Source organism: Mobula hypostoma, chromosome 19, assembly GCF_963921235.1.
Source record: "Mobula hypostoma chromosome 19, sMobHyp1.1, whole genome shotgun sequence".
Taxonomy (NCBI): domain Eukaryota; kingdom Metazoa; phylum Chordata; class Chondrichthyes; order Myliobatiformes; family Myliobatidae; genus Mobula; species Mobula hypostoma.
In genome coordinates, this window is record NC_086115.1 from 45,369,203 (window position 1) to 45,386,677 (window position 17,475).

Consider the following 17,475-nt stretch of genomic DNA (forward strand, 5'->3'; position numbering starts at 1 on the left):
TCCACGCCTCTCTGACATAGTGGGGAACTGTGTACGAGGCAAGCTACAGCAAATGGTTTGCCATTGCCTTCTGCCGGGTTGCTTCCAAAGAGATCACCAGCTTGTAACCCAGCGCAGAAGGAAAGCATGCAGGGGAGCTGGCTGGATTCGAACTCGGGACCTTTCCACCCGAAGTCCGGCACTGATGCCACTACGCCACCAGCTAGGTCCACTTCACAATACCATCAAATAATTAGAGGCAACACGGCAATAATTATGTAAATTTCCAGAAACCCACAATATCAAACAGAACTAGAATAGTCTGTAAGTTCCTCGCAATTGAGAAATGAGTGTGCTTGGCTCTGCCCGTACCTCAGGTTTTACCAGCTTGAACTGAGAAATAACAAAAATACATAATAAAGAAATACAAATAAATAAGGAATAAATATCAAGAATATGAGATGAAGAGTCCCTGAAAGTGAGTCCATAGGTTATGGGAACAGTTCAGTGATGAGGCAAGTGAAGTTGAGAGAAGTTATCCCCCTTTGGTACAAGAGCCTGATGGTTGAGGGGTATTAACTGTTCATAAACCTGGTGGTGTGAGTCCTGCGGCTCCTGTACCTACATCCTGATGGCAGCAGTGAGAACAGGGCATGATGCAGGTGGTGGGGGTCCTGGATCAGGAATGCTGCTTTCCTGCAAAAACACTCTGTAGATGTGCTCAGTGGTGGGGAGGACTCCTGTACCGGTGTGGATAACTTCACTTACTTCAACTCCGAACTGATTCCACATGCTTTGCATTCACTTTCTAGAATACTGCAGCTTATGTTCTTTATTATTTATTTATTGATATTTGCTAGTATTGTTTTCTTTTACACATTAGTTGACTAAGCCACTGAAAGACAGCAAAAAAAAGAGTACCGTAAATTCCAGCGTATAAGACGAGAATTTGGCCCTAAATTTGGTCCTAAAATTAGGGGGTCGGCTTATACAGAGGGTGCCAACTTTGTGAAAATGAGTACACGGAAGACAGGTTGTATTTATTGGCTGTTTTTGAGTCAAATTCGTTCCACTGTCAATGCATGAATTCTTTGAATGGTTTGTTTAAACTCACATCTGGTGACTGGAGCACGGAAATCAAATCACCGGGCATGACTGCAATGTCCGTATTTTCAGCTTTCAATGCTGCTTTTGTCTCACCTGACAAGTGCGCTTTGAACATGTCCCAGACAAGTAGCGACTTTTCCTTCCCAAAATCTTCGAGAGGTCGACGCCACACCTCTTTAAACCACTTCAAGCAACCCGCTTCGTCCATCCAGCAGCATTTTTGGACGTAAACAACAACACCCCGCAGAAATTTTCTGAGCAATCTTTGTTTTTTGTCCCAACACAAGATCATGTCTATTCATAAATCGGGTGCACCAACTTCACGCAGCTTTGAAATTTTCGCTGACCTCATGGTGTTTTTCGTCCTATTTCAACGCTTGAATTCAAATCATTTCTCTGGTAACAATGTATCCAGGCGATCGCTGGTGATTCACCCACTCTAAAACTTTTTCTTCCAGTTCTGGCCACTGGCATGTTTTCCCGCAGCTTGCACATTTCGTCTTTGGCATTTCCCTCAGCGTGTCCTCTGCCTTTCTCCACTGTCTCACTTGTTTCTCGTTTACACTAAACTTCTTAGCAGCTGCAGAACTATTCGTTCCTTCACCAAAATCAACAACCTTCAGCTTGAAGCCAGCATCACATCACATTCGTTTTAACCTTATGTACATGGCGGTTGCAAACTCAATACTAAGTACACGTACTGATCCTGCCACCCTGTGTTATGCTTTAACGAGATTACAATGGGCGCTAAATGATTTCACGGGGGTTACATTCCAGAGGATTCTTTACCATTGGAGACCTAATCCAAAATTTCCCTCCCTGATTTATTTATTAAGAATTCGCTTATAACGCTGTACAATGTGTAGGCCTGTTTTCTTAGCAGGTACTGGTTCACAAAATTTCCAGGTTCCGGATCCGGCAAAGCTGAGTACCGGCGTATGAGATCTTACGATCTTTTCTGGTTAAATCAAAAACCTCTACAAAAGGGGTCAGCTTATACAAAGGGAACATGAAAAAGTCACTTTTTTAACCTTGAAAATGGGGGGGGGGGTTGGCTTATACTCCAGAATATAAAGTAACCAGAATCCAGAAACACATGCACCATGAACCTCAAAGTCCCTCAAAACAAGTCTACAGCCACAAACCTCACTGATCAATCCTGGCAAAATGGAGCCCAAGACTACTGCACTTCCCTCCGACAGCAAATAGCGAGAGCGAGGGAAAGGAAGACCGATCAAATGCAGGCAGATGACATTGAACACCCACCCATCTTCCATTCTCGTCTTCATTGACCTCAAACTTTTCTGATGCCTCAGAGAGAAGCAATGGAGCTGACCATGATTTTGTGCCCCGTTTCCAGGCCTCCAGACTGCACACTCTGCTCCCAACCTCACCAGACTCTCTCGGAGTCAGCAAAGCACCAAATTTCTCAATCAGCTCAAAAACTAACCATCAAAATGTAAATCGCAGGTTTCAATTGCATGTAGCTTCATAATAGAATCACATTTGAAAGAAGAAATTAAAGCAGTTTTGTGAACTGTCTGCAGGATGTCACCATTGGTTGTGTTGTTCGCTGGCGTCATCTCAGCAGAAATTCCCAGGATCATGCCATATACCTCAATTGGCTCCATTTTACTTACTTCAGTCTCCTCTGGAGCGAAAGGTTTCATTCATGTCTGAGCCCAAGTTCCAATTATTTATCCAATTATTTATCAAGTGTCATTTTAGATTCTTCATCTTTATATTGGATCTCACATTGCGCATTTCTTGGTCACAGATGGGAGGGAATATAATAGTGAAGATACATAGTGTGTCTAAAGCATCAGGAGTCATCTTACTGGTTTATGCAATAAATAGATTTTGCTGACCTTTGTCTTAAATAGGAATTAGGCCCTAGATTATGCTAATGAAATAGCTATTTTGTTCCAAACCTTGGTCTGTGAAGATATGCTGTATTAATTAAAACATAGCGATGAGAATTTGGAAGGAGGTTAAGTATGATGGAACATACTTGAGTCGTGGAGATTGTAGGGGTTCAAGCACAAGACATTAAACAGATGAAGGGCAAAAGTTTGCTGAAGGAAGAAATCTAATGTCAGCAGGACGGAGAAGAACAAGCTATGGGAAAGATAGCTGACTGGATACACGAGTGTTAACGAAGTAAAATCCAGGCCAACAAGCGTAGAAAACTGAAGCACAGAAAGCTATTCAATGGAGAAGGAAGGCTGTCAAAGAAGCAGAATTCTGTTCTATGCAGGAAGTCGTTGTGAGGTATAAGGATGGCAAGTATCTTGCGGAGGTGGATGATGTGATGCAGTGATCAAAGACCTCTGTATCACAAGGATCAGGATGGGAATGTTTGGTGAAAGACATCTATGCAGTTTGAAGCAGTAACTCTTTCAAGAGATACATGGAAAACCTGACTTTGGGGGCATTCGGATGAGCTTTGACTGTCAGCACGGTGAGTTTCATAATACTTGTTAACATTTCAATAGATCTTCCTGATGGTCACTATCTTAAGTCTCTGGAGGCAAAGATGAAAAAAAAGAAGCTAATTTGTGAAAAAACACACTGTATCAGAAGTTTCAGGACATTGTGTGAATGACTCAAAAATGTCATTAGTATATCAATCAGATTATAACAGACATTCTCTTCAAGTTGTGTATTCTGTGATAGTGGCCAGAGCGTGACAATATAACTCAACTGTAGTCATCAGTCTGTTCAAAACTCAAGTTTGATTTGCTTCCTCATTTCAATAAAAGTGGTCCAAAACCTCCATGCCAACTGAACTATGATAAAATAATTTAAAAAAGCTATTGTACAAGAAACTTTAGGAAGAGAATAAGATAAAATTTAATGTTTAAAAATTCAGTTATCCATTGTTTTGTGCCAAATAAATTCAGAAGTAAGAGTATGCCATGTAAGGTGAAGAGTCATGTGATGGTACACTCACAGTGCCACCTAAAGGAACGCTAACATTTGTGTTTAGATCATTCATTGTGTAGTTCCTTGTCATTCCTTTCTCTGTTATTTTGCTATTTTAGGTGTCTTTGAATCAGGGCATCCTACAGATAATGAACACTGAGCTGAACTGAATATGGACTCTTTCATTTTTGTGTTTTATATTCTGTATTTTCGCTTGCTCTTTCTTGATGCTGTTCGTGTGGGGACGAGGTTGAAGTTCTTGCTGCTGTTTGTGTGATTATTTGTTTTTTGCGGGGGGGGGGTTGATGTTCTTGTTGCCATTTGCTTGATTTGTTTTTTGCGTTGGGGAGGTTTGATGTTTTTTTTCTTTGAGTGGGCTCCACTTTTTTTTCTTGGTTTTCTTTGTTTTGTGGCTGTCTGTGGAGAAGGCAAATTGCAGGGTTGTATACAGTACTGCATATATACTTTGATAATAAGTGTACTTAGAATGCTTTGAATATATTATATGCAATACAAAGCATTCTCTATCAATACATTATAGTATATTATAGATATACTGAAACATGGAAGAAGCATGTATACTGAATTTCTGCTGATTTAAATTTATGGTTATTAATGATGACATGAACTAATTCTATTTCAATGCGCCTTTCTCATGAATGTCAGGTCTTGTATACCCTCATCCATGGTTTTACAACCTTTGTTCTTAACCAGCAAATAAAAATAAGAATGTTTGCTTAATCACTTTAAAACAAGAATGAAGGCTTAACTGTGCACATTCTGCCAGTACATACTTTTGTCCTTGACACTTACAAATTGACTTGTCACATTTGGACTCAATTGGCTCAAATCTCTTCTTCAGAAAACAACAACAAATCACAGCGGAGCAGCTGGAGAGTCTATCAATCAAACAGCAAGCAGGAATGAAAACTACCAATCATGAAGTTCCTGAGAAACAATGAATCAAAATGTAAGTAATTAACAGTCACCTATACAAAAAGGAAACTATTTGAAAGCTGCAAATACTTCTTTTTGGTTATACTCTGCTCATTTTGGGTCAATCATTAATGCAATCACTCCTGAACTAAGGTTTGTAACAAATTATTGGGCCGTATTTTGCTGATTCTTGCCTGTGGCTCTGGTCTGAAATGTCAAAGTCAAATCTATTGTAAATGACAGACTGTAGCTTTGAGGTATCAGGTGTGGAAGTTCAAGACTCACCAAAGGGTTTGGAAGTCTGATTCAGTCAACTTGCTCTACTGTTTGACTCCATTTGGTGTCCCATGGTGACACCCAATCTTGCTGAAATTTCCCAGCAGTACAAGTCGCCCCTCGGATCCTGTGTGAAGTTAGGTCTGGTGTGGAGTCTGGCATTCCATCCATTACAATAGAGAATGCAAGGCAGATTTAGGAGGCAACAGGAAAGCTGTACTTCTTATTTTTTCAAAATTATTATTTTGATTTATGTTTTTTTAAATGATTTATGAGTTTTATGTTTTATTAGCTGATACTACTTAAGAATTAGGAGAAGCAGTTGGTCATATAGTTTTCAAATGTGCTTCACAATTTAATAATTAATGATGAGATTTCAGTTTTAACTCCTGTTTTTCATAATCCTCAGTTTCCTTACACAGGTGGAGTCGTCGATGTGGCTATCCCTCGAGGTCAAGGATGATGGTCTTCATTCTGTACAGAGCAAAGACGCCTGTGCGTGTATTTGTTTAACGTGTACTTGATGTTGCACTCCAAGAAGCACACGATACTTCACAAATTAACCAACTGATTCCAATGGCATGGAAACCACGACGATTGGAGCTGATGGATTTGTTGCAGCCTTCATCCGCCTTCACCACTGTTGAGTTCGAAGTAACTTCGTCCGCCTGTTCCACTGTTGAGGTCCTGGTTGGATTGTTCTTTGTCAGGGACCTCACCCTCAACCTTACCGCCATGGGTGACCCTACCAGGAGCATAGCTCCGGACGGCATCGCTCTCAGGACCGCACAAGCTTCTCCACCGCGACAAGGTGACAATCCACGGAGAAGTACAGTTGCAGTACCCTTCTTCCAAAATTCCAAAATCTAAAAAAGGCACCGAGGAGGTTCCCAAGAGGTGTGCAGACCTCTACGCACCACAGATAGTTCTGAGAGGTAACCTCACATAGGGAATGAGCAGATCTTAATGAAAAAGAGAAAAAAATTGCGTAAAGTGAAAAAATGATCTTGAACATGTATTGAAAGAATGGATTTGTCAGCATCAGAGTAAAAATTTGCGGCTTATGGATATGCTGATAATGATACAAGCAAAGATCTATCACGGCGAACTGAAAATTGAAGGTAATTGTGACTATTCAGCAGGTTGACTGCAGAAATTTAAGAAAAGGCATTAAAATTTTAAAGCTTTGTGGTGATAACGCATCTGCTAATCACAAAGCAGCAGAGAAATTCATCGATGAGTTAGCCAAGATCAAAGCTGACCACACTGAATGGGTGCATATGTATATATGTGTGATGAACAAGTGTAAGACAAAGAAAGCTTACATTTAGAGTAAGAAATGATGCCGATCCCCAGCTATCTCATTGTATATTCCAAAAGCTGGAAGCATCCAAAATCCAAAAGATCTCTTGCTCCAAGCATTTTGGATAAGGCAGCGGTCCCCAACAACCGGGCTGCGGACCGGTACTGGGCCGCAAAGCATGTGCTACCAGGCCGCGAGGAAACAATATGATTTGTTGATATGAGTCAGCTGCACCTTTCCTCATTCCGTGTCACGCGCACTGTTGAGTTTGAAAGCACGCGAGGTCATTATGCACGCGTCATCCATATCAGCGCGGGAAGAAGATCAACTCCTCCAGCTTGCAAATGACGGTGGGCTGAAAAGTATGTTTGACATAACATCCCTGCCGGCATTCTGGATCAAAGTCAAGGCTGAATATCCTGAGATAGCCACGAAAGCACTGAAAACGTTGCTTCCATTTCCAACATCATATCTCTGCGATATGGGGTTTTCTGCAATGAATGCAACTTAAACTAAATTGCAGAATAGACTGGACATAAGGAACCCCCTTCGAGTATCGCTGTCTCCTATCACCCCTCGACAGGACCGTGTTGTTGCAGGGAAACAAGCCCAGGGCTCCCACTGATTCAGCGATATTGGTGTGTTGCAATGATTTTACATGTTCATACGGGGAAAATATGTGCTGTGTGTTTAATATCCAAACTTTACTTAAAATGTTATGATGCTATTGACTTATAAGTGACTTATAATTGACTAATCACTATATTCATGCGAGGAAAATATGCGCTGTGTGTTTAATATTAAATTCGTTAGATAAACCCTTTTAGCAACGAAATTGAGTGTATTTGCCGCTTATTACCTATATTCCGGTCATGATTAACACCACCCGCCCCGCCCCGAACAGAATCGCCAAAGCGAATTGTAGAAAAAAATGGCACGTACACACATGCGCAAGTCACGCATGTGCACTGGTGCCCGCGCAAGGCTTCATGGTCATGGTAGTCTTTCCCGGGGTAAGCTCAACGTATTTGACTGCTACTCTCATCCATTGGCAACCCTACACCCCCCCACCACCCCCCCGGGTCAGGTGGTCCCCAAGAATATTGTCAATATTAAGCTGGTCCGCAGTGCAAAATAGGTTGGGGACCCCTGGGATAAAGGCTACTCAACCAAGCATACATAAACATGCATATTTTGGCTATTAAAATATTCACTGACTCAGCCTTCCTAGCTCTCAGAGATTCATGGTACACAGATGTAATTCCTCCTTACCTGCATCCTAATGGTGCAACCACAAATTCTGAGGCTCATTCTAAATACCCCCACAAGGAGGAACATCCTCTCAAGAGTAGGCAGCACTCTGGGTGTGGACTCATCGGCTTCCTGTTCAGTGGTAGTATGGCTTCCTTTCCCCCCACACTCCATACATCCTTCAACTGCCTCTGATCCATTTGTGTTCCAAGTTATTTTCTGCATCTGCTTGTTAACTTTCCTAAGAAAACACAAAGGACTCCTTGGTGTAGGGCAGCATGGTAGCATTGTGGTTAGCACAATGCTTTACAGTACAGGCGACCTGGGTTCAATTCCCATCTCTGCCTGTAAGGCCCTTGTACGTTCTCCCTGTGACTACGTGGATTTCTTCCGGTTTTTGTTTCCTCCCTTGGTCTAAAGATGTACTGGATGGTAGGTTAATCGGTCATTGTAAATTGTCCCGTGATTAGGCTAGGAATAAATTGGGGGATTGCTGGGCAGAGCAGCCGAAGGGCTGGAAGGGCCGATTATGTATCTCCATAATAAATAATAAAATAGTATCAGCAAAATACAAGAATATTGAATGCACGTTTTTGCAGCCAGCACAACCCCAACATCAAATGGATAGACTGCCAGAGAATCCCCACTATGCCAACCATGGTTCATTTTCCATTGCGACCATGCTGCCAAGATCAGCTCTCCCCATCCAGACAAAGCAAGCGTTAGACAGGTGGATGACCATGGGATGATGAACCTGTTGGATGGAGTTGAAGGTGGGGAGATGAGGGAGTTTAGTTGGCATGATATGGCCCAATAAGTGAAAAAAAATTAAAATGCTTGAGTTAATAAGAAAAAAATGCTTTCCAAGGCATGCAGCCATTTGAGGAACTAAAGATGCAAACTCATTACTGTCAGCTCATGAGATTAAACAGTGTAGTTGCTTTCAGCTCTTAGTATTCACCTGCATCTGCAACTTTGAACAACTTTCTGACTGACATTAAAACTGACAAGGACTGGCTGTTTGCAACTCATTTTCCCTTCCTGTACTTCTCTGTGTAGGTAGATAATCACTGCATAATTACAGCCATAATTAGAACCAGTTAGGATAATTTCAGTGTACAAGTTCATAGAAAAGCTAAAAAAAAACAAGGAAGAAGGTTGAACTTTTCAACTTTCTCGGTGACAACTTTGATAGCAAGATTGGCGTGACTTTAGTCACGATCTCCTACCCTAACAATCGGTTAGTATATTAGGACAGGCAACCTAGGAAGAAATGACAAGCAGTCTTAATACCTTTCAACAGATTCTAATTGGATACAGCAGTTGCACTGATTTCTTTAATTTATACTGAGAATAAAAAACAATCATTATTCATATAAACAGCTAACAAGTTCTCAAAAGGACTGCCTCATTATTCATATTTGTAATGTGGTTTTGAATAATGCTCTTGACTTAATCAGTATATTTGAACAAAACATTTTAGCAATACTAATTGTTGCTGTATATTATTTGTCAAGGAAAGGTTATTATAAATTAGTTTAATCTTTCTGTGATGCAGAAAGAATTTGCATTTGTCTAGCTCCTTCCACTGCTCCTTAGTAGGTTCCAAAGTATGCTGCAGCCAGTAAAGCTTGTCTGTAATAGGGGAACTATAGTAGCCAAAAAGCAGAGGGAAGGCGGCATTATGCAATGAAATCAATTACCAAATAACATGTTTCAGTGATGCTTGTTGAAGGATTAAAGTTTGTCACAATACAAAAAAAAGAACAGAGTCAGAGAGACAGAGAACACTACAGCACAGAAACAGGCCCTTTGGCCCATCTATCCATGGCAAACTATTAATCTGCCTAGTCCCGTCAACCTGCACGAGGACTATCGCCCTCCATACCCCTTTCATCCATGTGCCTATCCAAATTTCCCTTAAATATTGAAACGAAGCACGAATTCACCAGTTGCGCTGGCAGTTTGTTCCATACTCTCACCACCCTGTGCGGGAAGAGGTTCCCCTTCAAGTTGCCCTTAAACATTTCACCTTTCACCCTTAACCTATTACCTCTAGTACTAGTCTCATTCAATCTCAACTGGAAAATGCCTGCTTGCATTTACCCTATATATACCCAACATAACTTTGTATACCGCTATCACATCTCCCCTCATTCTCCTATACTCCAGAGAATGAAGTCCAAGCCCATTCAAAGTTTCCCTATAACTCAGATCCTCAAGTCCCGGCAACATCCTTGTAAATTTGCTCTGCACTTCTTCAATCTTATTGATATCTTTCCATTAGGTAGCTGACCAGAACTGCACACAATACGCCAAATTAGGCCTCACCAACGTCCTGTACAACCTCAACATAACATCCCAACTTCTGTACTCAACAGTTTGACTTATGAAGGCCAATGTGCCCACAGCTCTCTTTATTGTATTCACTTTCCAGAAGTGGCTGCATGACCTTGGCTTCACCAGAAGAGAGATCAAGACAACCAGCAGGGCTGTAGCTGACGCAGCAGAGACAGGATCATCATGGGTGTGGACTAAGAACATCCAGAGGTGTAGTCAGACAGTGTATACATCCTTTGCAAACCCTTCAGTAGTTGCATAGACACCTAAAGAGCAGACTATCTGTTGGATGGAAGTGACCAACAACTCTGATAGAGGCAGATGCCAAGTTTTTAAGCTCACCAGTGGGAGGTGGTGCTTTAGCACTGCTGGCCCACTACCTCGAGGGAGTCTTGATCATAAGCAGGCTGGAACTCCTGAAGACAGGTGGAAGATCAACTGATGATCCCACTGGTGATAGCACAGGACAGTTAATATCTTAGTCCAAGTGTATTTTCAACTCATTTCTGACCCTACCTACTTGTGATGCTACTTTCAAGGAATTACGGATCTGTATTCCCAGATCCCTGTTTTACTGAGCTCCTTAGTGCCCTACCGCTCACCATGCAAGTTCTACCCTGGTTGGTCCTCCAAAAGTGTAACCACACTGCCAGAGCGACCATGGAGTGGCTTCAAATGAAGAAAATTGATGTCTTTAAGTGACCCAGTCAGAGTCCTGACAACCCAATCGAAAATTTCTGGCAGTAGCTCAAGATTACTGCACACCGCTGCTCCCCAACTAACCTAGCACTGCTTGGGCAATTTTGCAAGGAGGAATACTTGTTTGCATTAAATTCCATTAGCCACTTCTCAGCCCATCTTTCCAACTAGTCCAGATCACAAGACAAGCTTTGATAGTCTTCCTTACTGTCTGCTATGCCCCCAACCTTTGTGTTATCCGCATATTTTCTGCTCCAATTTACCACGTTATCATCTAGATTATCAATATACAGTGCCTTGTAAGAGTACTCAGTCACCAACCCTTTGCTCGTATAAATGAGTTTTACAATCATGGATTTTGATCAATTTAACTGAGAATTTTTATTTGTGAATCACATGCTCCATTTTCACAGTAGAGCCCAAAAAAAACAGGGCAGTTTTTTATGTAAAGCATAAAAAACTAAAAATTCAAAAACTGAAATGTCAGCAATTCCAAAAGAATTCACCCCCCCTTTGTTCAGTACTTAATTGTACCACCTGTCAAAGCTATTACAGACAGTAGTGTTTTTGGATAAGTCTCTGTTAGTTTTACACAATGTGATACAGCAAGATTTGCCTATTCCTCCTTGCAAAATTGCTCAAGCAGTGCCAGGTTAGTTGGGGAGCAGCGGTGTACAGCAATCTTGAGCTATTGCCAGAAATTTTCGATCGGGTTAAGGTCAGGACTCTGACTGGGCCACGTAAAGACATCAATTTTCTTCATTTGAAGCCACTCCATGGTTGCTCTGGCAGTGTGGTTTGGGTCATTGTCCTGCTGAAAGATGAACATCTTGCCAGTTTAAGCTTTCTGGCAGAGTCTAGCAGGTTTTTATCCAGGATCTCTCTGTATTTAACAGCATTCACCTGCCTATTAATCCTGACCAGACTTCCAGTCCTTGCTGCTGTAAAGCATCCGCAGAATCAGAATCAGAATCAGCTTTATTATCACTGGCATGCAATGTGAAATTTGTTAACTTAGCAGCAGCAGTTCAATGTAATACATAATATAGAAAAGAACAAAATAAATTAAATTAAAATAACAATAATAAACAAACAAGTAAATCAATTACAGTATACGTATATTGAACAGATTAAAAAACGTGCAAAAAACAGAAACACTGTATATCAAAAAAAGTGAGGTAGTCTCCAAGGACTCGATGTCTATTTAGGAATCAGATGGCAGAGGGTAAGAAGCTGTTCCTAAATCGTTGACCGTGTGCCTCCCAGCTTCTGTAACTGCTACCTGATGGTAACAGTGAGAAGGCATGCCCTGGATGCTGGAGGTCCTTGGTAATGAACACTGCCTTTCTGAGACACTGCTCCCTGAAGATGTCCTGGGTACTTTGTAGGCTAGTACCCAAGATGGAGCTGGCTAGATTTACAACCCTCCCATAGCGTGATGCTACCTCCACTATACTTTACAGTGGGGATAATGTTACCTGGCTGATGTGCAGTATAGATTTACGCTACATGTAATGCTTAGTGTTGAGGCAGAAAGTTCCACTTTAGCCTCATCCAACCACAAGACCACTTCAGCATCTTTACAGTATCTTCTGAGTGACACTTTGCAAAGTCTTTACATGCAAGGAGAAGTTTTTTTTAAGCCAGGGCTTCTTCCTTGCCACTCTTCCATAAATACCCTTTATTTGCAAGGCCTTAGAGATTGTAGAGCCATGAACTTCATCTCCAACTGCAGCCTTTGGCTTCTGCAGCTCACTCAGTGTGACTGTTGGCATCACAGTAGCCTCTCTTACAAGTGCCATTCTTCTCCGGTGACTACGTCTGGAGAGGTGGCCTGACCTAGTCATTGTGGCTGTGGTCTCATATTTTTTCCACTTTTTCAGATGGACTACACTGAGCTCGAAGGTATGTTCAGTGCCTTTGAGATGGTCTTGGACCCTTCCCCAGATCTGTGCTTTTCTATTATAATTTCCCTGACTTGTCTTAAATGTTCCTTTGTTTTTCTCTACCACACTGTTGGATTTCATTGAAAACAGATGATCCTCCAATTCTCTACATCAACAATTTGGGTGAGCTAGGAAGGTAATATACAGTATTGCACCTGAGGAAAGTTAGCATAGTAATTACAACGGGGATGAATACTTTTTCAACCTAACAATTTTGGTTTTTAATTTTTAGTAAATGGTTGACAGGTTTCGGAAAATTTCTTTTGATTTGCCATGATGCACAATGTTTTGTAGATCAGCTCAAAATAAATTTGACTTCAATATATTTTAAATTTAGAAAATGAGACAGTAAATTGTGAAAATAGTTATGGAGGCCAAATACTTTTTCAGGGCTCTGTAGATAATAAATGGCTGAAATAAAGAACCTCATATTTTAGTTCCCAGAGTGCCATGGAATACTTCAATTTATCTCGGAGAACAGACTGGGATTGTGCTTAATGTTTTAGATATTATCAGTTAAGGTCAGAAATCTCTCAGAACTTTTTTTTCTGTTTATTATTCAAACCTATATTCTAAATGGATGGGTAGTAAAACTAGATAACTAGGATAGTAAAATTTGATAGCTGATGTCCCATTTAAAATGCAGCAATAAATCAGTATACTTCCAATGAGTAGAAGCATAACTTTGCTGGGGCAAGGTAACCTTTATGTACTTCTCCCAATTTCTCTGAAAGGAGACAGATACAGCTCCTCCATTTCCATCTTCCACACATATTGTACCTTGCTAGGAACAATATCACTGTAAATTCCAAGCACATCACTGCACTGTGGTAAAGTATGGCTATCTAATCTCAAAATGTTTAAACTATTAAGCAGCAAAAAAATAGAAAATGCGAGAAATAATCAGCATATCAGGCAGCATCTGTGGAGATAGAGAATGACCATTTAGAACATAGATTAGAAGGAATTTCTTTAGCCAGAGGGTGGCAAATCTGTGAAATTCATTGCAACGGGATGGTTATGGAGACCAAGTCATTGAGTATATTTAAAGCAGAGGTTGATAGGTTCTTGGTTAGTCAGGGCATCAAAGGTTAGGGGGAGAAGGCAAGAGAATGGGGTTGTTCCTGTGTGAATGAAGTCACCGGAGAAAATTACAGGTAGATACAAAGCAGCTTCTTTATTTGACAAAACAATGTACAGCAGACATCATATGAAGACGCTTTCGGTCGAAAGGTCTGCTAGCTCAGTGTGGGGTTTGATATTTTATGTGCCAAACATCAAAGGACAATTCCATATTTACAGAACACGGACAATGCTTTCTTTGAAACTACATACAACCTTCACACCTCCTGATTCACATCCACATCACAGACATCCAAGTTAATTTTAATCGGCATTGTTTGGTCTGGGATTCACTAGAACCCACTGTTGAGAGCTGCACTCCAAATTAAATCCATATTCAGATGTGAAGACTGGTAGACTCAGTCAATTGCTAAATGTATATATCCTAAACCCAAAAATCGCTCTAAGAGGGATAACAAATCAACCATGATAGAATGGCGGAGCAGACTCGATGGGCCAAGTGGCCTAATTCTGCTCCTATGTTTTCCAGTCTAGGAATAGCTACGTCACTTCAACATTCAGTTTGTGAACCAGCTGGCATAACCTAAGCAGAAGAGTTTAGCAACACTATCACCATTTTGATCACTCAGCACTAAACACCGTTTTATTTTTGTTTATTTTGCGAATTCTGTTTTCACGTGCTGCTCTGTACCTGAGATGCTGCTGCAAGTAAGGGGTTTTCATTGTACCGGTACATACATACACTCGTGCATATGACAATGAACTCAACTTTTCAGTTTCATCAGTAATTCATAAAAAGTGGAGATGAAAAAGTTTTAAGGTGCAAAGAAAGAGTATGGAAGAATGGAAAGAACAAAAGGGAATGTCTAACTCTTGTGCAGTTGTATTGAAAGATGCTTTGGGAAGAAATGGGCATTTGCAGAGATCAATAAGTGAAATGGAGGGAGCAATTTCTTCTGCATGCGAGAAAATGGGGGAAGGGGTAAACGTTTCTGGTGATAGCATTTCAGTTGATGTTCTGGAAATTTTGGTGGATTGTCTATTTAACGTGGAGCCCAGTGGACTGGAGACAACGGACAAGGGAAACTCCTCCCTGGAAGGGAGTGGAACGTATGAGAACAGTGATGAGAAATGTCCTTTTCAAGGACTCCTCCCCTCCAGGGGTGGGGGTTGTTAAGAAGTCCTTGAAAAAGAAAGGCCTACCAGAAGCGCTGACAACAATAGATGACATCAACACAAAAGACTCAAAGACAGAGAGGAACTGGGCAAATGAAACGGAGTCTTAACAAGCGTTGTCTACTCAGCTCTGGAAGTTGCTGGCTCTAATAAATATTTGCTGTAAGATGAGCTCCAGAAATGGACATAAAGAAGCAAAGGATGGGCAGAGCCAAAAATGGATTATGGGGAAATGAGGGAAGGATAGAAATTGGCAGTAAAATTGATTAAGTTTCCCACTTCTGGATAAGAATGGGAAGCAACGCCGGAGCATTGGAAAAAGAGCCAGGGATGACATCAGCAAAAGTCAGCGACATCATGAAGAGTCAAGTGTAGCGAGGACTTCTAAGGCTCCCATAAAAACACAATTTTATCAGGAAGGAAATGAATGGAACAGAGTTGTTCATGGTGACAGTGTGGACAATCAAAGCTTGGAGAGTGTGAGTAATCTATATTGAGATCAGAGTTTAATTTCTGGTCACTATAAAGTCGCACTTCTAGCATTGCCCTATTAAAGTTTTATGAATCTCTAAATGGCTGCAGTACTTTGACCCCTGTGTTTAATGAATTTCAAATTCCTCCTCCAGGGACATTTGTGAAAGTTATTGGGTAGAATGTGGTTAGAGACACACCATGCAGAAGTCTGAACATTACATTTTTAAATGGAGTGTTTGGGAATTGGAAGCCTGTGAGAACAGGAGCAAAGGGTGAATGGAATTCTGGTTGGGGGAGAATATAAGCTGCTGTATTATAGAAGGACTGAATGTTACAGAGGGCAGGGAATGGGAAGTGAATAGGACCAGCAACCAAATCGCTGTGTCTGACTATAACTAAGGCATGGTACGCAATTTTCAGCAGCAGAAGGGCAAAGGTGAACAACCTTGCAGCAGCGGAACTAGTTATGGTTTCTGACAGAGAGGATATGGGGTACAAATCTCAGCTCGTTTCGTGGAAACTGGTAAAAAAAAGTTGAGGATAGCCGAGTTGAGACCAAGTGGAATCAGAACAGGCACTGAAACAAGAAAGGAGATGGAAAAGGAATTCAAGTTATGGTCTTCTCACCACTGATGCGATGGGAGATCACGTCAAAGGTGATGTAGCGGAAGGGTGGAAAGAATGGATGGGGAGGTAGCACAAGTGCTTGTTATCTCCGCACCCACCAATAATTCAAGTGAAAACATTTAACAGAGAGAGCCAAGGACAGCTCCTTGGCCTACTCCATAAATAATGGTGGTGGTAAAATGGAGTGGAAGAGGTAGGGCATTGCTGATGTGCAAGGGTGAAGTTAAGATTGGATCCACAGAGCTGGACAGCGAACAAGAGGCTTTTGTCCACGCTAAAAGCTGGAGAAGTTTAGAAGCATTTGTAAAGGCACTGCACTATAAGAACCTCTGTTGTAACCTCAAAGACTCATTCACAGTACAGTGACATAAACAGTGCGAGCAGTAGGTTGTGAACAGCACTATGTAGAGATGAAGTCACTGGAACACAGCAATCCCAAATGTATAAGACATGCTGATTAATAAGAATTAGCTATTGGCTGTCTCTGATAAACAGCTGTGAAACAAAACAAAATAATAAGGTGTGATTAAGACGGTCTCACTAAAATGTATTCTTTTCACATTATTACTGCATGACAAGTTAACAAAATATATTTCCCCTTTAAGGAATTCTCAAGATATTGGCAAAAACACAATACAGGTCAACAATAAGCTCATTGAAAACTTTACAGCTATTCAGATGTGCTTATATTCAGACCTTTCAGTCTGCATATGTCAGGAGTAGAACTGCATCATTTTCAGCTCTCATGCCAAGATATATGCAACTGCACGCCAAAACTAACAGAAACATTTGGAACAGTTAAAGACCTTATCGTTCCTAAATAGCTGATGTTATGTGCTGTGTCTCAAATTCACATAGGATAGAATGCTGCATTATACTGCTGTCAATAAAGCAGGAATGAAATGCAAATTAAAATTATATAAAGTCAAAATATTGCTATACAAACTAAACTAACCAGCAACAGACCTTGCTGAAAAATAGGATGATGAAAGACAGGGAGAGGAAGTTTTCCCGATGTCCAAGGTTCACAGAAGTAGGCCTGAAGCCAGGTCATACAGTGTTTCACTGGTGCTGTCATTTCCTCTTGGCTTTCACAGAGCTCGCAACTAAATGAGGCCACTCTTGTCCTGCAGAATGAAGTGATAACACTTGTTCAGAACTTTGGCATTTGTGAACTTCAAAATGGTTTCCACTGCATGGAAACAATCTTTCACAACTTTTCAATTTGACAACCAAATTTGAAGAGTCGTCTTCAAAATTGCAGATGAATAATACAGTTCCCTAATGATTAAGAAAACAATTACAGCATACCCGGCATTCCAGTGAAAATGTATTCAAATACTTGCTGTCTTA

General features: G+C 41.0%; 1 protein-coding gene across 1 annotated transcript in view; it reads right to left on the minus strand.

Annotated features, from left to right (window-relative positions):
- Positions 1–17,475, minus strand: part of mgmt (O-6-methylguanine-DNA methyltransferase) — a 418,441-nt gene that overhangs the window by 160,049 nt on the left and 240,917 nt on the right. The window contains exon 5 of the mRNA XM_063071805.1: positions 17,089–17,249. Coding sequence (XP_062927875.1) covers positions 17,089–17,249 — 161 coding nt within the window. The remainder of the gene's footprint in view (positions 1–17,088; positions 17,250–17,475) is intronic.